Here is a 25,519-nt window from a genome sequence, read left to right on the forward strand (position 1 = left end):
AAAAAGTTTAAATGTAAGATCGTTAACTTATTTTCCGATGCGACTGTGTATGTAGTTTTAATTAAAACAATAGAGCTTACTTTAACATCATTTTAATACAGTTATCACAAAAACTATTGAATTTTATCGTATGAAATTTTTCATATCTTCGATCATTTTAAAGCTGCTTCTTCGTTTCTTCTCTTTCAAATAAACCATTAATCTTATAGTTAGAATTATTATATATTTTTAGACAAACATTTTGTTTTTCCTATTAACTTGATAGCAAAATAGCAACTTATTTTAATCACTACTCTCGCATACTGTCAATAACAACACAATCCTACACGATATTACATCATCTATTGTCATGGTCATTTGAGCAATTTTTCCATACACAATATTGTCATTATTCTCACGTTCAACACGATTATAATGTGCAACCACTCGCGAGAAAATCTATCGGTTGTTTGATCATTTCTCGTACGATAACAATAGGTACGATAGCAAATGAACAAATAAAGATATCAGCTAACCACATAGAAACGCTGAAGCCGCAGCAACCGAGGAGGATCAGTCATAAATTTGTCGAATACTATGTTGAATCTCTAAGATCATGAGGAAATTTTTATTTAGCATGCATGTACCGCCATGCCTTCATTATCTTTTAATAAGAAGTACACGATTCGTTCACCAGAGCGCTTCGAGGACTTAGATTCGTTAGGCAGACTGGCGTTGTACTTTCGGCTGTCAATCATTGTTGTGCTTCGATCTCTGCTATCTTTCTCTTCAAACTGTACCATTTACCTAAACCACGGTAAGTAACACGTATTTTCACAGTAATTTTCACTTCAGTAACCTCTCTGACGATACATCGAAATAACGAAATAACGAATAAGCGATCAAAACCAGAGAACGATTGAACGACTCGAATTACGAACGCAACAAAGCAGACGATCCACGATAATAAACATTACCAACGATATGCATATATAAAATAGAATTACATAGTGAATTTGGGCACCAGGTTGATTCGTTAGTGAAGTTTTAAGTTACAATATGAAGGTCTCTCTCTCTCTCTCTCTCTTTCCCTTGTCGATGTTTTAACGAACAAATCTATCCTGTACACTAGTGGTTACTTTTTAATATTCTTCTCAGCGCTAGTTCTTTGACACTGAACAGACATTTGTTCGATGAAAAGAGATACAGTATTTTGTAGTATATTCACGATGTAACTTTGAAATCCGTTTAAGCTTATTGGATTAGCTCGGTCGGAATCACAGTTCGAACGGGAGGACCCGTTTAAAAATCCAATATTCTCCCAGATCGATTTTCATTAAGACAGCGAGGCTCTTAATGCCAGATTCGTTGGATTTTTTCCAGTCGATGAGAAGAAAATACTGTTGTACCATTTGTACCTGATCTGATATTTCAGTCCAGCCCGTTACAAGTTCTCTTCCCTTCTCCTCCCTCCCCTTTTGTTTGGCATAGAACAGGCTTGTTGACACGTTCGGAAATCGTAAAGAATTTTATGGGTTATCTAACTTTTCAATTTCCGCTTTTACGGCGGCTACAAATGAGTCGACTAAGTTAATCGAGACTCGTTCGTAACCGTCCTTAGAGAACAAGCTTGCTATGCAAATTGAGAGATCATACTTTATCAAGTAAAAAGATAACCAAGATGCTATTTGTAGAATTACCTGCTTAGTGTTATCTATAAAATATCTATAAATTGTGTATTTATTTATTATTTATTCTAAGCTTATATCTTTTCCGTGGTTACCCCAACCTAACCCCAACCTAACCCCAATGTGATTAAATTATATAATTATATTTTAAAAACTACATAATATTAAAAAGAAAAGAAAATACATATAATAATATACTCATCAGAATTAACTTTATTTTATGTGACATCTGAATCATTGCCGGATTTTTTGTATTGCATCAAAGGATATAAACTTACATAGAGAGCTTGTATGGCCGGTTTTTACGCTTGCTATCACAAATTAACGTTTCCTGTCGAGTGATAAAGCTGGGTATATTTCAAAGAAAATATTTTTTATATTTTTGCGAGTTTTAATCGACTAGGAATTTATTTTAAGAACTAATTTTGTACTAATTATTTTTTATGAGTGATCCTTCAATTCTTTTTGTTTTTAATAAACTACAGCGTTTAAGCAATTTTATATCAGTTCTGAAGTTTACTGGAGCAATTTTTTTACTTTTCTTTCATTTCTACGAATACCGATAACTGATGAAGCTAATTCAAATAAAGTGTGTATTTGTTTGGTTATGTAGAATTCCGTTTCATTTTTCTGTAATAAATAATTGATATTCCCAATTTTGCAATTATAATTATCTATAGTGTAATTCTTTTACAATATACGCATTATTCTCTATGATTTTTCTATAAGTATATTTATTATATTAAGCTCTTAAAATGGCATAAAGTAATTGAATGTTATACCACTTATTTCATTTTAGACAATTCTATATTTTATGCTTGATTATATATTAATATATTAGTTTAAAAATTATTATTAATTATTATCTAGTAAAGGGTCAATTATCCGAGTCAATTGGGACCGAGGTGGTTCGGAAGATCGAATTATTCGAATAATATCGAACAAGTTTGAATAATGAAACGTGCACCAAGTAATTAGCTAGTTGACAACTATAGGAATGAAGTTTAAAATGTATTGAATACAAGAGTATTACTACTGTAACTTGAAATGTAATACACATTACGCAAAATATTAATTGATTTTTGAAGAAATACTTTGAAGAAAAACATTTATTACATCTGTAGTATGTAGATTGAGGTTAGGTTTACGTATGTAGATATATATCTTCTTTTAGATGAATGAAAAAGAAACAAATATATACATCAGTAACAAGAAATAGTAATTCGACACAGTTAATGTTAAGATAGTTTATTTTTTAAAATGATAATCATTCCGGTTCCAAGAACTGGTGCTGATAGCGACGATGCAATATAGATTCCGAGAATAGACGATTCATACAATCGAAATGTACTTCGATGGTATTAGGTTGCCCCAAAGGTTTCTTTCGTTTTATAAGGAAATAATAGACGCACAACATTTTTTGTTTTATATTATTTTATCGAATTATGTATGATCCATTTTGTTCTATTGGAACAACCTCATAGTCTCTCAGTTGTAAAAAATAACTTACAATTTACAATGTACATGTCATATAGTAAACTCTCCAAGTTTAAGTTCACAGTTCGACCCAGGAGACGGGTCGATTTTCAGTTGTTTGAACTTTGACCAGTTCAATTCATTCGAAATAATGTAAATTGAATTAATCCGTTCCAGACATTCAACACGTATTTGATACAAGATATTTAAAATGTCTATTTCTGAAGAACATATTAGTAAATAGCGAAGGAAACAAGTTTAATAATCGAAAATTTTTATTTATGATACATATACATAAAAATATTTCATAATATCGCTTAATTAATAATTTTTCTGCAGTCTGTTAATTGAGAGAGAACTGTACGAGTAGAGGTAAAGCCTGGGTCAGCCAAGCGTCGAAATGACGGATGTTTCTTTGTTTCTCTTTCTTCTTCTCAGCTGGCATTTTGCTCGTCTGACCCGGGCCTAAGCAGAAAGATAAGGCGACCATGTGACGGTTACATGACGGTGACTCTGTCTCTTTGCTAGAACTTTGACTTTTCGTTGGAGTTTAAGAGCTGAATTTTCTTTCACCTCCTTGGCTGAACTTGAAGGATCCACTTCATTATCGGTATTTTTGCAAAATATTTCTTGAGATATATAGAACATAAGATATATAAAATATAGAAAAAATGCTCCATGTTTTGATAGATGTTTTGATAAAAGAATTTTGCATTTCCACGATTATTATTTTCGCTTTAAAATATTGTAAGACGATAAGCTTCTTGAGGACATTTTATTCTGTTACAAATATGAGAATATTGTTTGCAAATATAATTTGACTTCATTAGCTAAATTTAGATACCAAAGATTATTATTTTAGTTTCTTCATAGTACGTAATATATATGTACGTATATAGCTAATTAGAAATAAATAAAATTGATAATTTTAGTATACCAAATTAGTAGAATTAATCGAGTAATTCGAATGTGAAACATGAAAAATATTATCGAAATTAAATAAAATGTTAAAGAAAAGGGCAAATTAATTTTACGATGCGATGCAATCTCGCTGCAATATCGCCAGTGTCAGGCATTATGTATCGGTTAACATCTTTTTGCTTTCATCCGGTAATTCGATTTCGTCGTTCAGTCCCCTTTTGCAAATATATGTATATTCCCTACTTGACAACTATCCTGGAATCTCGATACGTGGCTATGGCCTTACGGCCTTCTTACAAGATTACCCACACCAACATAGTAATCGTTTTGTTTTCTGGACAACTACACGCAGGATAGAAAGCGTCGTGTTGCTATCGCGGTCGCAAATCATTTACCACTTTACCGCTATCTATATCGATAGATCTCAAATACATACTTCTAAACGTTCTAGGAGATATTCAAAAGATGTGAAAAATTTGTGTATAGACTAATTATTACGTAACAAATTACAATAGATTATTACGATTATTATGAAATATTTATTCGTTGAATCGCTCGTTTAATCAGTCGATCGTATTTTTCGATTTGTAATTTATGATTTATTGTAATTTACATTTTATTGTAAATTCATTTAATTTATACGTAGCACAGTTTAAATAATCTTCTTTATTTTAATCAATTGTTTTTATCAATTGTTTTTATTATTGACAATCTTAAAACAAATATATATGTATATACGATGTAACATATAGAATTTAGGTGCTAAATTTTATTTCTGTAAATTATTATCGATTCAAATTATATTACGATTTTCAAGAAAATTGATATCCGATATATTAGAATTTTATGCAGATATCGAATTTTACTATTTTTAGTGTACCTACATATGTATATGTGTACAACATTTTACAGTAGAATGTTTTACACGTATCGAATTTTCTTACATATTTGCTTTATATAATAGACTTTATATTGAGAGATCTTGTTAATCTTTGTCATTGAAAATAAAAATGTCCTTAAACATGTCAGTCAGAGATCTAAAGAAACAGAGAAATGCTATTTAAAGCATTCTAAGACAGATGCTCAGTGTTCTTTCAATTTCAAAATACAAATCAAAATTGAACAACGAATTATTAACGTACGAAGAATTCAGTGTTGAGAAATTCAATCGCATATCTTATCAGGTATTTAAATGAAGCTTAACGGAGGTTAATGTATGGAAGCCGAAAATAAAAAGTATCAATCGACCGAAGCTTATTATGTACCTACTTTTTCGATTTATTAACCCCACAAATAAGATAATTCGTCGTAACTTGCAAGTCCACGTTTTTTTTTCAACATTAAAAAAGAGAAGAAAAAATACTAAATTGTTTTTCCTCGAGTATTCTTAAAAACACATTGAAAGGTTTCGATCTTTCCGAGGTCACCTCTATCTTCCACCAAAATCACCACATACGTATGTGTATACTTTTAACTACTAGTATATCTTCTACTTGGTATCGAAGTGAATTCAATAGCTCGGTAATCACAGTCACATTAACAGAGTAACACGAGGAAAACGTCCATCGTTAGAAATTCTTTATTTCAGTTATTAAAAAAAAGAATATACATAATAGGATACGCATTTGGATATTTAAACTGCTACTCGTTGTATTTATCACAAAGGAAAAAATGAAAGCATATGAAACATTGATCCTCGAATCGATATAGAAGGTACAAAATATCGATTAATTTTACGTCTAAATTAATATCGTATCTTTCGAGTGTTACAAAACGTTCACATCCATCTTAGTAGTAAGTAATAACACGTAATAATTACTTAATCGATCACACATAGATATTCTCATTTTTGAATCGCATCTGTCATCGATTTGATAACATAGCAATATGATAAAACCTAAATCGATAACGCGCAATTATGCAAGATTTTTAACCTATATTTCTATACCGCTCGTTGCTTCGATCAACGGTGATGGTATGGCGTATACTTGCCTATTTAATGCAAAGTTAAATTATTACATAAACGATGAATAGCTAACAATAGCTAGCAAACAATCACTTTCCCTTTCGAGAATTATTGCCACACGTTTGCAAGAAATTATGGCGTAATCCTTCCTTTCTAACCATTTGACTAATCGAACATCTCGGAGACTAAGGCCAAGCAGAGTTATACGTATAGGGAAAAGTTGTTGATAACGTTGATCTTTACAACGTACTGATGAAGAATGGAAATGGAAATCGGCGAGGTAATTGTAAATGTGTAATTATCTTCTTTTCTTCTTCCTGTCTACCTCCAAGCTATCTTTTCTCCTATTTGCATTTGTTGTTTGACATCTGAATTTGTGTAACAAACGTTGCTACGCCTACGAGTGAAACGAGTGTATTCGCTGTTTTGCTCGTGTTTACTCGGTGGCTGTGTGACGAACCACTCCGACACCGTGTATACTTGCCTGTTTATTTCTGCGTGTGTGATTATTATCGAAATTGTACTTACTAGTATTACTATAGAATACGCTGTTACACTAGTAGATTACGATCGCGACCAAAATTACAAGTACTTGCACGTTAGCTGTGTTATCGAAACACATGGAATCTGTTCGGCTGGTAACAGGCGAAGAGGAGTTGATGTTAAATTATGATCCGTCATAAGATAATTGAAAATATTTCGTTCAAAGTACGCGTAATATCGAAAGATAATTATAATTAAATCACAACCGTCAGCAGTTAAGATAAAATGCACGCAACGTGATATCTTTTTTGTTATTTCGAGAAATAGAAAGTTTCATTCAAATTTGAAAACTAATTTTCGTGTCAAGGAATTTAGCAAACAGCAAAACGCAGTCTGAAAATCTTTACTTGGAACGTTTAGATAAATGTCCTATAAGGCGATACGTTATTGTTACGTTATAATTAATATAAAAATATATGAAGTGCCGAATGCAAGTATAACAACATGTATTTATGAATTTATTTAAAGTATTTTCCAACAATTAGGTATTCAAGCAGTTTCGCTTCTCAGAAGATGCATATAAGAATTTCATTCGCTATGACAAAAAGTTTATTATACCTCACTTTCACTGTCTCACTTTACAACGTTACACGCGATACATACTATTCGCAATTAAGTAGGACCTTTCATATGTTGCGTCTTCTTCTTTAGATCCAGCGATCTAGCAATTATGTACTTTATATTTATGTACTTTATAGTATATTACATATCCGATTTTAAGGACTTGTCCTGTGACAATACAACAAATATAACACCAAAACAGTTATATAAATTAGCTAATAGAAATAATAAGGAAATAAAAGAAATAATAACTTACAATTTTAAATCTCGAAAAATGTTAACTTACATAAAAACAGCTACGTAGAAATACGAAGAAACTACGGTATTCGACGATAATACTATAGAAATACGCAATTACAGAGAGCAAAGAGAAGGTTGTATTCCGTAGCTCGGTATCTAGCAATTACCAACTGTATCATACAGAGACGAATAAAAATGGTAAGGAAATAAAAGAAATAATAATTTACAATTTTAAATCTCGAAAAATGTTAACTTACATAAAAACAGCTACGTAGAAATACGAAGAAACTACGGTATTAAACGATAATGCCATAGAAATATGCAACAACAAAGAGTAAAGAGAAGGTTGAATTCCGTAGCTCGGTATCTAGCAATTACCAACTGTATCATACAGAGACGAATAAAAATGATAAGAAAATAAAAGAAATAATAATTTACAATTTTAAATCTCGAAAAATGTTAACTTACATAAAAACAGCTACGTAGAAATACGAAGAAACTATGGTATTCGACGATAATGCCATAGAAATATGCAACAACAAAGAGTAAAGAGAAGGTTGAATTCCGTAGCTCGGTATCTAGCAATTACCAACTGTATCATACAGAGACGAATAAAAATGATAAGGAAATAAAGGAAATAATAATTTACAATTTTAAATCTCGAAAAATGTTAACTTACATAAAAACAGCTACGTAGAAATACGAAGAAACTACGGTATTCGACGATAATGCCATAGAAATACGCAATTACAGAGAGCAAAGAGAAGGTTGTATTCCGTAGCTCGGTATCTAGCAATTACCAACTGTATCATACAGAGACGAATAAAAATGGTAAGGAAATAAAAGAAATAATAATTTACAATTTTAAATCTCGAAAAATGTTAACTTACATAAAAACAGCTACGTAGAAATACGAAGAAACTACGGTATTCGACGATAATGCCATAGAAATACGCAATTACAGAGAGCAAAGAGAAGGTTGTATTCCGTAGCTCGGTATCTAGCAATTACCAACTGTATCATACAGAGACGAATAAAAATGGTAAGGAAATAAAAGAAATAATAATTTACAATTTTAAATCTCGAAAAATGTTAACTTACATAAAAACAGCTACGTAGAAATACGAAGAAACTACGGTATTCGACGATAATGCCATAGAAATACGCAATTACAGAGAGTACAGAGAAGGTTGAATTTCGTAGCTCGGTATCTAGCAATTACCAACTGTATCATACAGAGACGAATAAAAATGATAAGAAAATAAAAGAAATAATAATTTACAATTTTAAATCTCGAAAAATGTTAACTTACATAAAAACAGCTACGTAGAAATACGAAGAAACTATGGTATTCGACGATAATGCCATAGAAATACGCAACAACAAAGAGTAAAGAGAAGGTTGTATTCCGTAGCTCGGTATCTAGCAATTACCAACTCTATGATATACAGATGTATTAATAACGAATTTACTATTAATTAACAATATAATATTGTTAATAAGGAATTTAGTATTCTTCCGATCGGAACATTACGATACAACATTCGATCTTTCTCCCGACAAACTTAGAAATTGCTCTAGACAAATATTTCTATGTTTGAAGTAGGTAGTCGAGGAGCAAGGCGGAATAATCACACGTGGTGGAACGCGTAAATCTTTCGTAACGGTTTGCTCCAGTTTATTTCCAGTATATGCCGGCAAGTCGTACACGTCAGTCATAAGATACATCTCGATCTCGATGCAACAACCGTGCCGCGACTCGTGCCACGAAAACAGTGTACCTTCGTCTTTCCAGCAATTAATCCCCAGGCTAAAATTGAAGACGTTTCATAATTGGAGAAGGGGTCACGACAACGAGCTTGAAAAAGTGACGGCGCAGCGCCGCGCGTCGTTCAATTGACCATCATTCGACTTGATTCGTGTCAGTAAACAACTAGCGCAAACAATAGCCGTGTGGCCGAAATCCTTTCGAAAAAGTAAGTTTCTCTTTATTTCGATAAATATCTCTTCTTCGTTGCGACAATTTCAAACGAATACACAGCCGTATATATATTCAATTATACATTCGATAATTCGACGAGATAATTGAAATGCTGGCTTCTAATATACAATGATTTACGAGAGAGAATAAAATAAAAGAGTTTGTCGTAGGTGGTTCATATTTATCGTAGTAGGTTTATTAGACGCTTCTAATATTTTCTATCGTCCTGTCTGTTTTTTACGTTTATAATAATATACACATAGAGGAACGTTTTAATACCGCTTTGTTCTATTCATCGCAGACAGAGGAAGCTTTGTTTTAAAATGTGAATGCATTGGTTTTGTTCGGCGTTAGCGTTAAGTCCATTTAACGCGTTTGACGAGTATACGCGTCAAATAAAAGCTTTGTTTCGTCGTATAAAATAAAATATTTCTAATTATTATAAAAAAATAAAAATTTAGTAAGAAGCAATGAGAACGTTATTTAGTGGTATGTTTACTACTTTATATCGCCAGTAAAACTGCTATGCATGTTACGAAGAAAAATTGGATTATTTTCTTTTTATTCTCCGTATAATGTATTCATTTTTACAAACTGAGTTGGTTGTTTTCCCCGTTATATTGGGTATGCTCCAATTGTTTGTGCAATCTTATCTCCTTACAAATTGGATGCATATTTTGCCGTGTATTACCCGATAATAATTGAAATATAACGTAATAAGTATATTATGATTAAATTTTTGGACCGAATGTGTTGAACAAATTATCGAGAACTGTGCGATTCCACGAACACAAACTTCGAAAGTTGGTCGACCAATCAACAAGTTCAACTGCAAAACTTACTGTTATCAACTTAATGTTATAAACTAATTTGAATTTTCTCGTATCTGTCTGTTAATTTACCTAGGAAGCATTGGAAAATATATTTGCCCAGTTTATTGTATTTTATCACATTTACCTGTGTGTTTACTCAGTACGAGTATACCTCGACGAGTATACTCGTCATCGCTTACTTTTTGCGACACATCCTGGATACACTTTTCAAAGAGACCGTAACAGCTAACTGGTTAAAATATCAAATATATACTATTATAAAAAATACTAATTTTCCCATCTCCTACCAACGACGCTACTACGACGTAAGTTTGCTTCGTATTAATACATTTTCCATCCTCTGCTTTACGAATCGCGAAGCTAAAGAATTTCGTACAAACGTGAAATACTAAATATAATGAGTTGCCCTTTTTTTTTATCTCTAACAGAATAAAAATTTGCTGGAAACGATATAGGTCTCTGTTTGTCGAAAGAAAGTTAAGTTCTTCGAATAACATTGTGGTATTTTGTGAAAAAGCAGCTACGCGTTTTTGGTACAACGAAGAATAAAAAATCGAATTCATTCAGTTTTGATTGTAAACAAGTTCAATAGTTTTGGTATTGAAGCTACACGCAACAATGCCGTAATGTATGTTACACGCATAATATCAAAATGATAATTTATACAAAATTCAAACGACGTTCGATTCGTTTCACTTCCACTTCTAGCGTGCGAGTTCAATTGAAAACATTGGACAGGTTCGTTGCATCCTGATAAGGAATATATATCGACCATCGAACAATCAATTTCTTTGTGCTACCTCTAACTTTATCGCTACGCGACGAAACGCGACGATCAATTGATATTTCGTTGATTGCGCTATTACCTAGGCGCGCGAGCGCGAGTGCAATATTGCGAAGGGACAACATAGTTGATAACCAACGTGGTGAAAAAATGTGCAATACCATAGTTGGTAAGTGTATAGGTACACGAGTACCAATTTTAAACGCTCCTTTTATATCTGTCACATCAGGCATGATCATATTGGGTTGTCGTAAAAGTTTCTTTCCTTTTGCAAAGAAATAATAGATACATGATATTTTTTGTTTTATATTATTTTATTGAATCATGTATGATCCATGTTGTTCTATTACTACATAGTGGATCGTATATAATTCAATAAAATAATATGACGTTGTTCTACTACAATAAAGTGAATTGTACATAATTAAATAAAATAATATGACGTTGTTTTATTACAATAAAATGAATCGTACGTAATTCAATAAAATAATATAATGTTGTTCTACTACAATAAAGTGAATTGTACATAATTAAATAAAATAATATAACGTCGTTCTACTACAATAAAGTGAATTGTACATAATTAAATAAAATAATATAACGTCGTTCTACTACAATAAAGTGAATTGTACATAATTAAATAAAATAATATAACGTCGTTCTACTACAATAAAGTGAATTGTACATAATTCAATAAAATAATATAATGTTGTTCTACTACAATAAAGTGAATCGTGCATAGTTCAATAAAATAATATAATGTTGTTCTACTGCAATAAAGTGAATTGTACATAATTAAATAAAATAATATAACGTTGTTCTACTACAATAAAGTGAATTGTACATAATTAAATAAAATAATATAACGTCGTTCTACTACAATAAAGTGAATTGTACATAATTCAATAAAATAATATAATGTTGTTCTACTACAATAAAGTGAATCGTGCATAGTTCAATAAAATAATATAATGTTGTTCTACTGCAATAAAGTGAATTGTACATAATTAAATAAAATAATATAACGTTGTTCTACTACAATAAAGTGAATTGTACATAATTAAATAAAATAATATAACGTCGTTCTACTACAATAAAGTGAATTGTACATAATTCAATAAAATAATATAATGTTGTTCTACTACAATAAAGTGAATCGTGCATAGTTCAATAAAATAATATAACGTTGTTCTATTACAATAAAGTGAATTGTACATAATTAAATAAAATAATATAACGTTGTTCTATTACAATAAAACGAATCGTACATAGTTCAATAAAATAATATAATGTTGTTCTACTGCAATAAAATGAAATATACATAATTAAATAGAATAATATAACGTTGTTCTACTACAATAAAATGAATCGTACGTAATTTAATAAAATAATACAATGTGGTTCCACTACAATAAAATGAAATATACATAATTAAATAAAATAATATAACGTTGTTCTATTACAATAAAGTGAATTGTACATAATTAAATAAAATAATATAACGTTGTTCTATTACAATAAAGTGAATCGTGCATAGTTCAAGAAAATAATATAATGTTGTTCTACTGCAATAAAGTGAATTGTACATAATTAAATAAAATAATATGACGTTGTTCTACTGCAATAAAGTGAATTGTACATAATTAAATAAAATAATATGACGTCGTTCTACTACAATAAAATAAATGGTACATAATTCAATGAAATAATATTATTTCTCTTTAAAATAAAAGAATCTTTTTGGACAACCTAATATAATCTCGAAAAGTACAAATTCTAGTAGCGAATCGTTTGTTATTTATCAAGTAATTCGTTTTATAGCTTCTTTAAGTAACGTCATAACTCTAACTCAAAGTTATAACATTATTCATCTTAAATCTTAAATCTGAAAAACCTTTAACCCTGAACGTACAACACGTACGAGAAATAACATATATATCTATGGACACAGAAAAAAATATGATAAATTCGCTTGTGTCGATTTTCTGATTTTTTCCAGTCTACTTGGTTTACAGTTCAAAACAGTATTTTAAAAACAATAACATAGTCAACGTTATACGTAAGTATACTTAATCGGAAAATATATAAGAGAATAAAAACAAATTACTTAAGTAACGAATACACTCATAGGATCGATGATAGCATATAGAATTTCAAAATTACTCTCTTGTCAAACGAAGTCAAAGAAAAATGCGCAATTTATCACGTTTCTTTCGTCGTATACATATGTATACCTAAATAATAATTCAACTGTTCGTAATAATGAAGTAACAATCGTTACCAGAAAATGCTTAATTAGTTTTCTGATTGTAAGTGACGTTTACTTGTTAAAAATAAAATAAAACAAAGTAAAAAATGAATAAAGGAAGAGCTAAACTCGTAATTACTTAATTTAATTTAATACGCGAATGAAAATGTTGTACGTATAACATAATGGAAAAGAAGTTATACCGTCAAAAAAAAAAAAAAAAAAAAGATAAAGACAACCGTGGATTCACTGTGGAGAAAGTATTTCATCGAAATCTTCGTTATCTTTATCTTTGTATTCTATATGTAATACGCACAGCACAGATGAACGTTAGTTAATAAATTGCAAATAGAGTACACGCTCTGTGTATTATCGTACACGTAGATCTGAAAGAGTGCAAAAAGGTCAGAAGCACGATAGAAAGCAAGGCCATGGGAATTCAGAAATAGCCAACAAGGCAATACGGGATACCGTGACGCGCCAGTACCTTTAGCTCCAACAATTTACGCGTCGAAGTTTATTTAAGGGATAAAGCTATCGTCGAATGATATTATTTCGAAACTGGTAAGATAATCGATCTCGCGACTCGTAGCTTGTAGCCGCAGAAATCCACGATATCCATACGGTATACGTGGTATAACAGCGATAAGGCATTGAGCATACGAACTATCAAGACTATAACTTTCAGTCTGATACAGCACGTGCTGCGAGAGGTTTTACGATATACGTATTTTCCCGTGTTGCGTTTCGCTCAAGAATAAAAATACGAAAAATTGTATACATGTATGCAAGTACGTACGTAACTATGTATATTATTCGGACATAACTTTTTTAAGATCGGCGACTTGCATTCTCTTCAATCAGTTTCTTTAGTTAGTTGTTGCGAAGGAAACAGTAAAGTTCACTTTCTCTATCGCTTTCTTTTTTATTCGAGCCTGTAATGAAAATTTAATCGAAACGATACAGTTTCGCAGATTTATGTTGATTATACACACGCGATGCTAATTTTAAAGAAAAAAAGGAAACTTCACAAGTGAACAATACTATTCGTGTTAGTAGGTACCGCGTTAACTTTCTAACGTATCTCTATATGAAAGTTACATATTTTATCTGCATATTAGATTATATTTCGATTATTGTCTCAGTAAAAGACAAATCTCCCTTTAAATCTGCAATTTTCTAGAAGGATTATAGAGCGAAATCTGATCCTAAAAGTGTACGTTCGAACGTGTAGTTGTCAAACCTTCAAACTTATGCCTATTTATGTGGCATCTATTTTCAGAATACTCGCTCCGTCATCGATCGGTTATCGATAATTTAATTATACCTAATTATAACTAATTATCGATTTTCTAAAACGATTATGAAATCATACTACGTATTACTCGCATGTAAAGGCGCGTTTCAAACGTAATAATTACGCATACGAATTTATTTCGCATTTATTTTCAGAGCAATCTGTGGCAGATGTTGTTACGACGTAAAATTCACGGAATCGACATCAGGTGAAGCGCTTAAGGAGGAAAATAGGTGGTAACGGTGCCAAGAGAGTCCTGAATTTTGCAAAAAACCAGTGCAACGCATTCTCCGGATGCGACGAATCCGTTCAGCGGCTGTTCACGCTGGTAATTCTAGTCGGTTATCCAGTTCTCCGTGGGCATTAGAACAGTGCAGTTCATACGCAGTCCACGCTGTTACGTTACTTTTCACTCTGTACTGAATTCGTCCCGTCTCGTTTCAACTAACTAACCAGTCGGCGGCCGAGTGAAATATTTTCCAAACGGAAGAAAGGATTTGCAAAAAGGAACATTGCGAGAATATCGAAATAGCGAAAGAGAAAAACAGCGAAATTTAGCGAAATTAGATCGTTAAACGATATGTTGATCACGCCTTAGCAATGAATTGGAAATGCTGAAAGGGCAGATACTTAAAAGCTGATGGACATTGGGAAAGAAATAAAATCAAGGCGATTTTAACGCGAATCGCGGTTAGACAGAGAAGTCGGCTAACGAGAAGACGATTGGAGAAACAAGTTTGCCAAGACGAAAGACGAAAGATGGCGAGCGTAGATAAAAATCTCGAGGAGCTGATGATGCATCTTGGCGAATTTGGTAAATACCAATGCTGGCAATTCTGCTTGCACATTCTCGGCGCATTGACAGCCGGTCTGCATATGCTCACCTTACTCACAGTCGCTGCAGTGCCACCGCATATGTGTAACGTTCCTCGGTCCACGTTTCCGACAGAATCGTTCAATTTCACATCTTCAACATGGAACTCCTCTATCGCGTTCGACGACGTTCCCCGAGCGGTGGACGCGTGCCACTATTTGGACGCGAACAACGTTACGAAGGAGTGCGATTCGTGGACCTATGACACGGAGTACTTCCAATCGTCGCGCGGAATGGAATGGAATTTCGTTTGCTCGCAGCGATGGATGGGCGCAGCAGCGCAGTCTTGCTACATGTTCGGCGTGTTTATCGGAGCCGTAACGCTGGGCAGTTTGGCCGACAAGTACGGCAGAAAGATAATATTCTACGTGTCTGCTGTTGCCCAACTTGTTTTCGGAGTGACCGTAGCTTTGGTGAACAAATACTACCTTTTCCTCATCCTTAGATTTCTATACGGTATCTTCGGTTCGGCTGGCGCTTACATAACAGGATTCGTCCTGACGATGGAACTGGTCGGAGCAACAAAGAGGACCGTTTGCGGAATAATGTTTCAACTGGCGTTCGCCGTTGGGTTCATGTTAGTAGCCGTTTGGGGTGCCGTGATCAAGGACAGAACGTGGCTGCAAATCGTCTACGGGCTTCACAGCGTGCTTCTCATCGGCCACTGGTGGCTCATGGACGAATCTCCACGTTGGCTGTGGGCGCAAGGTCGCGTCAGCGAAGCGCTGACTATCATACGAAAAGGTCTGAAGATGAATGGCAACAACGTAGATATAGATACGGGGAAATTGATCAGCGAAGGGAAGATACGGCAGATGGATCAAGAGGAACAAGGTTCTTACGGAGCCCTGGATCTCTTCAAGACTCCGAATCTCCGGAAGAAAACGTTGAACGTATGTCTGAATTGGTTCGCCAATTCCATCGTCTATTATGGGCTGTCATTGAATGCAGGAAATCTCGTTGGAAATCCATTTCTGATGCTGTTCCTCAGCGGTTTGGTGGAATTACCTTCGTACTTGCTAATGTGCTTCCTAATGGACCGTACTGGAAGAAGATGCCTGGTCAGTACGTTCATGTTGATCGGCGGCGTGTGCTGTATAATCGCCTCCAGCATCCCGACTGGTACTGATACAGCTGCCACCATAATCGTGACCATCGTCCTGTTCGGCAAAGCTTGCATAGCTGGCTCGTTCGCGGTTATTTACAACTACACGGCCGAACTGTTCCCTACGGTAGTAAGAAATACCGCCTTGGGAATAGGCTCTATGTGCGCTCGTTTCAGCGGAGCTCTCACACCGTTGATAATGCTGTTGGACTCTCTGAATCCCAAAGTGCCTGCGGTACTCTTCGGTTTCGTCGCCCTGGTATCTGGTTTCTTATCGTTGTATCTGCCGGAAACTGTGAATCAGCCGATGCCTGAAACGATCGAGGACGGTGAGAATTTTGGCAAACACGACACCTGTTTCGCTATGTATTTGCGCTCGGGCAGAAAAACCAGCGCCGCTTACGAAGCTACACAACTTACGCAACTCACCGTCGACACAGACGAGAAGGAGAAGCTGAATGAAGGAGGAAGCCCCAAGGAAAATTCCCACTAGAGAGCATCCGCTGCCGTTCTTTTTTATTCTTATAAAAATCTTCAAAAACATTCCTACTATCGTCGATTTGTTTCTCGATTGACCGTTTTACGCTTAACTCGACTGGACTATGAGCAGGTAAAACTCGAGCGAGAGTACATATCGCGATTGAATTATTTTCCTAATCCTATACGATTCTAATCGCTAAATATGGAAGAAAGTTTTACCGGTAAATTTTCAACTTGTCGCGACCATCGTAAAATAATCCTTATTAAGCCATTGATCCATTAAATATCGATATACGTACGTGTATTTGCGTGCTACATTGGTTCACCACAGTATTCGTAGCAATCGAAGTTTACTAATTTTCGATAAACTCGTATACGTGCAGAGTACGGCCGAGTAACATGTACAAGCGAGCACGAGGTGATTCATTATGAAAGAATAAGAACGAAATATAGAATAAAATTTGTTCATTGAAGGCTTAGTTTTCGAGAAAATTGAGTTTGGAAATTTACCAAGTATACTTGAACATGACTAATTACCGACTGGTATGAGTAACCGATCGATAAGATGTTATCGATAGAAGCGAAAGTAAGTAGAAGATATAAAATAAAACTTGTCTGTTCAAGGTTATATTTTCAAAAGAACAGAGTTCGAACATGTTTAGTTAAGAATCGATCTAGCACTTACACGCGTACGATAATTTTTCAAATTTATTTTCTCGGAAACAAAGCGCCTCGAGGAAATATTTCATTTTGCGTTTTCCACTTATTTTCAAGCGTAAAATGACCTGCTGTCGATTATTTGACCCTGCCTAGTCCGGAATTAGCCACGTTAAAATATGCTTGATAAATTTTAAAACTCGATTTTCTTGTAAATCTAGCCTTAAATGAAAAAATTTTATTCCATATTGTGTTCTTATTTTTTCATAAGGAATCACTTCGTATCCGCTCGTACGTGTTATTCGGCTGCACCCTGTACGTTTCAACCGACTATATACGTATCGTGTAATTTTAGTCTATTAGAAACTTTCACAAGTAGCTACTCTCTGCCTTGAATATCCTATACATTTTTCCGAAATAAACTTTCATTTATTTATTTATAATTATCGAATCTTTCTTTCCATCTTGCAGCTTTCCACGCGATAAATTCTCCGTTTAAAGTTGAACATTTTTAGCGCACTTGACGGATTACTTTGACGCCATATTGGCTTTTAGCCGTCATTCGATTGGTTGCGCGAACGAACGCGGAACCGAAGTTGCTGCAAATTGGTTTGACTGGCGTAATCATAGAGATATACGTATATACATATACACAGATATAGTTTGTGTGTACGTGTGTGTGTGATGACATTTATTTACAAGCAACGATGTCACTCATTGCTCGAATCGTGGCTAGAAGCCAATATGGCGTCAAAGTAACCGGTTAAATACGCTAAAAATGCTCGATTTTATACAAGTACGAACGCGTAACTTTTGAACCAGTAGGTGCTGCATTTTAAAACTCGTTTCTTAGGTTGGGACACATCGAAAACTACAAGTTAAGTCTTTTTAAGTTAAACCTTTTTACCTATTACATATATGTATATGCGTATACGTCCATATATGCATCTCGAACATTTTGCTTCCTTCAAATTTACCATGAACGAATAAAAGTCGACGAATCGTCCGATTATGGCCACCTGTTTACGGTAACTGTGCAGTTTACGATCAAATGCGGTTATGTTTGCCAGCATTAATGTCGATCATTCAAGAAACCTTGGATAGTGATTTTTCTTTTTATATTTGATCCTTCTTTACAGACGCATCGATCGATGCAGCAGGTTGGTAACACTAACCTTACCAGGCCCATTTCATATGACCGGTTTCAAAATCTAATTTAAAATCGTAGATTCATTGTTATTTCTTTCATTCGTCTAACTTTATGTGAATTCTTATATTAACAAAAATTGAGAAATCGATTAATCGGATAATATAAGGATAATTACATAAAGTTAGGTGAACGAGGGAAATAACGATGAGATTAAATTTCGAAACCGGTCGTTTGACCGGACCTCGTAAGATTAGTGTTAAACATTCGGTCGAGATTGTAAATAGAGTTTCTCAGAATTTTTATTCGTCTTAACAAATTTTAATTTTAGAAAATTGGCTCGTTTAGAAAATTTTAATACGTACATAGTTGTGACGTTCGATTAAAATGCTTGAAATTATCTTTCGTTCGATAGAAAATTGTATCGTATAATAATTCTACGGCATTTTCATCTAGTGCATATCGACAAGTTCCTTTCTGTTCTGTTCAAACTGTGTGATGTCTTTCTCCGAGTTATAGAAAATATACAATCGAGACCTTTACGTTCTACACTTTACGCGATATGTATTTGTCGTCGCCAAGGAGTCCTGATTTTCCACCAATTATGTCCAGAGACATAATATTGCAACGCTATATTATAGCCTATAGTCTATATATTATAGTCTATAGTCTATAGTCTGTAGACCATCGGTATACCAACAAATAATTTTCCCTATACGATTAATTTCTGTATTCTAAACTATACGCGTTCTAACCTTAAAGCATGAACATTTTTTTCGAAACTTCTGTCTTTTAATTTCCAGCCCGCCTCTAAATCTATTTAAAATAATCTATTTAATCAGTTAGCTGTTTTTGACGAGTATACTGGTCATGAAGAAATGGCAATCGTTTGTGTTACGACGAGTATACTTGTCATGCATAAAAGGTACTTACAATATGCTGTTTAAATTACAATTTAGTAATCGCAGTAAATTGCGGTAATGAAATTAAAAAATAAAACATTCATATCATTATAAGTTAATTCTATGTTACAACAGGCACACATACTCCGTGTTTGACGAGTATACTCGTTATCGCTTACTTTTTCCCCACACATTTTAAGTGCTACACACTTTTTAAAGAGATCGTAACAGCTAACCGGTTAAAATATTTACGATACTTTATAGAAATATGCTTTTTATAAAATTTATAACTTATGTAAAAAATATATTTATACATTAGAAGAATATCGTGAAAACTTACATGTACGTATATAGATACTTGGGTATACGCACAGAGATGGAAAGCAAGGTGCTGTGGAAGGTGCGCGGTCCTGATTGGCTCTTTTTCGCAGACTCAACGCTTACGTCGTAAATTTAAGCACGCGTATTGGCCGCAAGCGTTGCATATACAAACAAAAGAATGTAACATCCCGTGACAGAGTGAGCAGTGTTTCGCTTGCCGCTGTGTTATCTCGTCACGTTTCTTTCCATCTCTAGCTACATCTCCATCTTTGCGTTATCTAAAAATCTGCATATATACATACGTACATACTGATGTAAGTGCAACCGTCTCTCAATTTACGCAGAGCATTCGTTTTAAGCGACCGAAAATCGCGTAAATAAAGTCTATTTCGTAAATAGTTACGAAAGAAGAAATATGTACACATATGACTACTAGCGCAACGTAATGAGCTTTCATCCTTGTTTTACACTGCACTGACGCGTTTCAACATCGCCGAATAAGTTACTGTATGTATTATACTTGTTGCTTTTAAGACTTGTGGGAAAATATATTCTCCGGCCGCTTGAATTAACACACCGAGGGCGTTACTCTCTGACAAGCAGTCAGTTTGAATTGCCGCGTATTTTTGCCGCGTATTTTGAAAAGATTCAAAACATCGCCCGGAAAGTTCGTTTCGATATCGATTCGATATACATTTATCGATCTATATAGGTGCTATTTTCTTCCACTTTCCATCCTTCCGGAACTTCGTTTTCCAACGAAAAACTATTCAGCACGATATTTTATTTCCACCAAATTACTTAAAAAATCGGTACGGACCTCCCGGAGCAGCATTTAACCAGCGTAGTATTTAATTAAAGATCAACGAGCATATTTAAAAATACTTTTAGTAACGTTTTTCTAGCGTGAAACGCTTGAAAACAATTTGCCGGGTGGATACTGGTGCTAAAGAAAATGTATTATTTTATTAAATTGCTTAAAAATCGGAACGAACTTTCCGGGCGATCAATATTACATCCAACATATCGATAACGGTTTCATATTATTCAAACATGTAACCTACAAACATAACATTCACAACATTTCGTTCATAGTGTCCATTGCTTTTTTTTTACTATTTTGTTTAACAATAGTTAACATTTTTTATAAGATATCGCATTAAGTGCGTAAGGCGCGAACGTGTTAAAAACTACCGCGTAAACCGCGTAAGTTATACTTTACCGCGTGAAAAGAATGGCGCGTAAATCGAGAGACGCGTGTATTTACGTGCAACCTATTAGGGTGCGAAGCGTGCGCGGTAAACCTACTGCGAAGAACTGCATATCAGCGCCTTCGTAAGTTTCTTCCATATTTGTTGTTTGAAAGTAAACGCGAAAGTAAACGTAAACGTTTAACACGTATATTAAAAATATTATACACCTAGGTATTTGTTGTGCATCCGTTAACAAACTTGAACTGGCAAGACTGAACGTTTCTAGGACCTTATCATCAAATCAGTGGCTTTTATCGATTTTACGAATTTTCAGCTATTCGTCGAATCGAAATACATACGTAGTACGTATAAAGTGGACGACAATCTTTGAAATTTAGCTTTAAACATCGGAAAGTATACGCAGTAATAGAATTTTTTAAACGTCCAAGATTTGTATATTTTGCATAGTTAAAACGATTATATCTACGTCGATAGGAATGTTAGAACGTGTAAAGAACAAAATACAAACACCGAATATCACGTTTCAATTTTTAATGTCGCATTTAACGGCACGTTCCTTTTCCACATATCAATTTGTAAGAAAAAGGAAAGAGATTTAATTGGAAAGGAGAAAAACATGATAATTAGGGGCTACAATTTCGTTGTTTGCATTTTGTCTGATTTCCATGTTACCGTCTATACAACTAAACAAAAGAATTTTAACACGACTTAATCGAAGACTTTATATTTCTTGCTAATAATTCGTAAGTCGAGTAAATGTTCTGCAAACCAAACGTGTTCATTGGTGAGGCATGCGATACTCCGATATCTTCGGTATTTGAATATTTGAATACATAGCACTAAAACCAAATATGAAAGCTTTGGTAACACGAGATTGATCGACGACAAGGCACTACATTTTTAAACCAAACAACGTACTAAATTTAATGTAAAAAAAGTCGAAAGCTCTACGTATTCTTCCTACAATCTTCTTATATCTACCTATTATCTTTTTTTCGATACAAAAACGTTACCGTCTTACTTTTTTATGTAACAAATAACTAAACTGTCACGTATCTGAGATTCTCGCGCGATTTACTACCAAAACCGAGTGTATATGACGTGCTAATGTAATAAAAAATAACTCGTAAGAACTTGTTTAAATAACTCGAGTTAATAAAATACGAAGGCGAGAGTATTTTTAATACGCGACGGTTTACGCACAAAATTTACCTATTTTCTCCTGAAATTGTTAAAAGTGTTCTTTAACTGGAACGTTAGTACTCGTCGCTTCTATCGATTACACAGGCTCGAGATATCAATTTCTTTTCGGAATTTTCGAAATAAAGGAACGCCCGAAATATTAAACACGCAATACGAATGTATTCAATACGTAATCTCAACTTTCTGTATTTCCTTTTGTTAGCAGAATCGTCGTGTAGAGTTTCAAGTTAACAGCGAAAGGTTCGATTGGTTTTATCGAAACAAGTTGCTAGAAAGCAGTGTTATATAGTTTGACGAAATAATAATAATTTTGGAAGTAACAATCAGCAGGAGTGACATCTCTTTGAATATTTTTCTTAACGTCTATCGAAAGCGCGTCTAAATTCGAACTGAAGTTGCTGAAAAGTCCTTACACTGACAAGCAAATGACAATGATACCCGTCGTTACAAATATCGAATTTTTGAATTTCTTGAATTAAAATTCCTACGATTTAAGTGTGTGCCACTGCAGTGGTAAATATACGTGTCTACGAAAGTTGCTATTTCTTTCTTCGGGAAAATTCAATTAATCGATCGCTAGACCGCAGATACTTTCGCAAATTGATGTGTCTGTGATGACAATCGAAGAACTAGAGTTAATTGTAAGTAATAATAATAAAATGCTAGTTTTGTAAAAAGAAATCGTTTAATCGGTCCAAATCCAAGCGTTTGGCGTCAAGTATAGGTCAATTATCGTACGATGCTGCAACTGGGAATTTTTACATCGATGAAAAATACGTTTTCTAAATTGTACGCCTAACTATCTATGATGGTGAAAGCTGCGTTGATTCATTTATTATTTAAATTTAAATGCTTGATGCCTAGGCGGTGTTGCACACGGGGCAGCTATCTTATAGAAAGAAAAAAGTATAGGAAGAATAGTTATTATCCTGAAACAAGATCGAGATATAAAAACCTGCGGGACTACGATAGAATGAAACTATTTACAGACGACTATCTCGATTATATGGGGAAAAAGTGAAAAGTTGAAGAACCTATGAATATCGTGTGTAGAAATTACAAAATAGATATCGACAGCAAACACATAGATGAATATTATTATTAATAGTATTATGAATATTATTATGACGAGTAATCGACTGTTTAAATGTTTGTCATCTCTGCGAAAAGTAATAGTAAGCTTGCATCTTCTGACAAACTTACATCGCCAGTTTTCAGACAAAATTTCCATATATTTCGACACGCGTAATACATTCGTAAAAAGTGGCTACACGCGAGCTACGATGAACAAATACGAGTGGCATTTGCTTTGCGCGCAGGAAAATAAAAGAGAATGCGCAGAAACGAAATGAATGTAAGATCGTAATATTGGTAAAATATATATATTTGCATCGCTTTTTTCTTCTTTTTTCACGTTATATTGGATACATTGGATATTAATACCTACAATATATTGGATGTATCTCTAACGATCGGCATTTCTTATTAGTTGCAGGGTCAATACTTCTCGCAATCACTCTCAACAATTTGTACTCTAGTAACATAGAATGTACATTCCCGCCATCCTTCTCAGATTTCAACTTTTCTCTCCGCTTATATATACTCCTAGCATAATAATATTATGCGAATATAGATAGTATGCTGGATATTGTATTACGTTACGCGATATTTTTACCGTTTCGTCATATTTTGACAATGAACAATGGAATGAACGAGACGTGTACCGATTTACCGATCAACGATATGCTTAGTTGATCCAAGACGAATTTCTCTTCCGAATTACCTTGACGTAGAATTTCGAAAAATTACTCTCTTTATCTCGTTTACGATTTTCTTCGACTACCTTCTGTCGCGTTAATAAGAAAAAATAGAAAAATATTTTTAATAGGAAAACTTGACTTGATATTTCTCTTTTTTAAAAATACTGGGACTGATTGATAGATTCGTGAATAAGGTCGATCGATAAACTTTCGCCACCGTATATATCCTATTTAGTAGAATGCTGTAAAAATTATTTAAAGAACGTCGCGGCACCTACTACGTACAAGTACAGGTATTTTCAATTTTTCACGAAGGATACATATTTACGAAGAAATAAGACAAATAAATTATTTCTTAATTATACAAGTATAGATGGATCGTATACGAAACGTAACAGCTAATACTTAACGTGCTGTGATCTAACAAAAACACGAATGAAATTACATGTTACTCGAACTAAGAAATCTGTTTCATCCAACGACCGCCTTCAGTTTCTAGCGACGAATTTACGTGTTCGATGTTATTAGACTTTTTAGAGAATTTACGAAGAGAAAGCACGATATAGATATTCCTCTTTTTAGCGGAATTTTCAAAAAAATTCCGTCAATTTAATTCGATTAATTTTTGCGTTTTATTAATCGGTACCTACCGATCCATTGAAATTCTTCCGTTATCTCTTCGGGTTTCGTTCTATCAGAATTTACAGCATAATTTATCGTATTATTGAAATACGTTTCTCGAAATTGATTTTCCAACGTACACCGAGTACCTACGTGGTACATATATACTATATGCGTATTATATACTATATATTTAGGTACATACGTACGTTCGATACACGATGCAAGCTTCGAAAAAGAATCGGAAAATGATAAATGACGTTAGACATGTCGCAATACTGTTGTCCAATTCGTTTACGATTAAATAGGAAACGATACGGGCTATCTATTTTGGATTAAACGTTGTTCCTACGACGATTGATGTATCATTTAAATCGCGATCAATCGGTTAATCTGAGAATGCTCTCAAACATACTGATAGAAATTTCCTAAAACAGACACATCTTTCCGCTGTATTTCATTCGATACTGCTGAACTGGTTATATACATAAAATAAAAACAAGTCTTTCCGTTTAACACGATGGATATGTATGTCTAATTATAATTGTTATTGCCGAGGATCACAGCAGTGGTCCGATATTAGTCTTCGGATTCTTCCGCATCTAAGATAGTTTTGAAACAGAATGGCTGAAAGGGATAACCCTGGCCATCGTAGAATTTGCTCATAAACTCTACCCTGAAAAAAGAAAATTATCACTATTATTATTATTATTATTGA

At 33.8% G+C, this 25,519-nt stretch overlaps 2 protein-coding genes across 7 annotated transcripts in view; one reads left to right on the forward strand and one right to left on the reverse strand.

Annotated features, from left to right (window-relative positions):
• The first annotated feature begins 638 nt into the window (after nucleotides 1–638).
• LOC117211690 (organic cation transporter protein) lies at nucleotides 639–24,417 on the forward strand. 4 transcript variants are annotated; one of them, XR_004488300.1, is made up of 3 exons: nucleotides 639–796; nucleotides 8,981–9,350; nucleotides 10,897–11,224. XR_004488300.1 is itself a non-coding variant. In XM_033455851.1 (3 exons), exon 3 carries the CDS (start codon nucleotides 15,277–15,279, stop codon nucleotides 16,987–16,989), a length of 1,713 nt encoding a protein of 570 aa, XP_033311742.1. In that variant the 5' UTR covers nucleotides 641–796; nucleotides 8,981–9,350; nucleotides 14,673–15,276; the 3' UTR covers nucleotides 16,990–24,417. The 4 variants fall into 4 exon arrangements, 3 of the variants coding, with proteins under 3 accessions (XP_033311742.1, XP_033311743.1, XP_033311745.1); XM_033455851.1 differs by lacking the exon at nucleotides 10,897–11,224 and adding an exon at nucleotides 14,673–24,417 and having other exon boundaries at nucleotides 641–796; XM_033455852.1 differs by lacking the exon at nucleotides 10,897–11,224 and adding an exon at nucleotides 14,673–24,417 and having other exon boundaries at nucleotides 641–796; nucleotides 9,170–9,350.
• LOC117211689 (V-type proton ATPase 116 kDa subunit a) overlaps nucleotides 23,787–25,519 on the reverse strand; it is a 52,489-nt gene continuing 50,756 nt past the window's right edge. For all 3 annotated transcript variants that reach the window (XM_033455849.1, XM_033455850.1, XM_033455848.1), the window contains exon 14: nucleotides 23,787–25,477. In XM_033455849.1, the coding sequence (XP_033311740.1) occupies nucleotides 25,381–25,477 (97 nt within the window). In that variant the 3' untranslated portion in view covers nucleotides 23,787–25,380. The remainder of the gene's footprint in view (nucleotides 25,478–25,519) is intronic.

This window comes from Bombus bifarius, unplaced genomic scaffold (assembly GCF_011952205.1).
Source record: "Bombus bifarius isolate JDL3187 unplaced genomic scaffold, Bbif_JDL3187 scf7180000008240, whole genome shotgun sequence".
Taxonomy (NCBI): domain Eukaryota; kingdom Metazoa; phylum Arthropoda; class Insecta; order Hymenoptera; family Apidae; genus Bombus; species Bombus bifarius.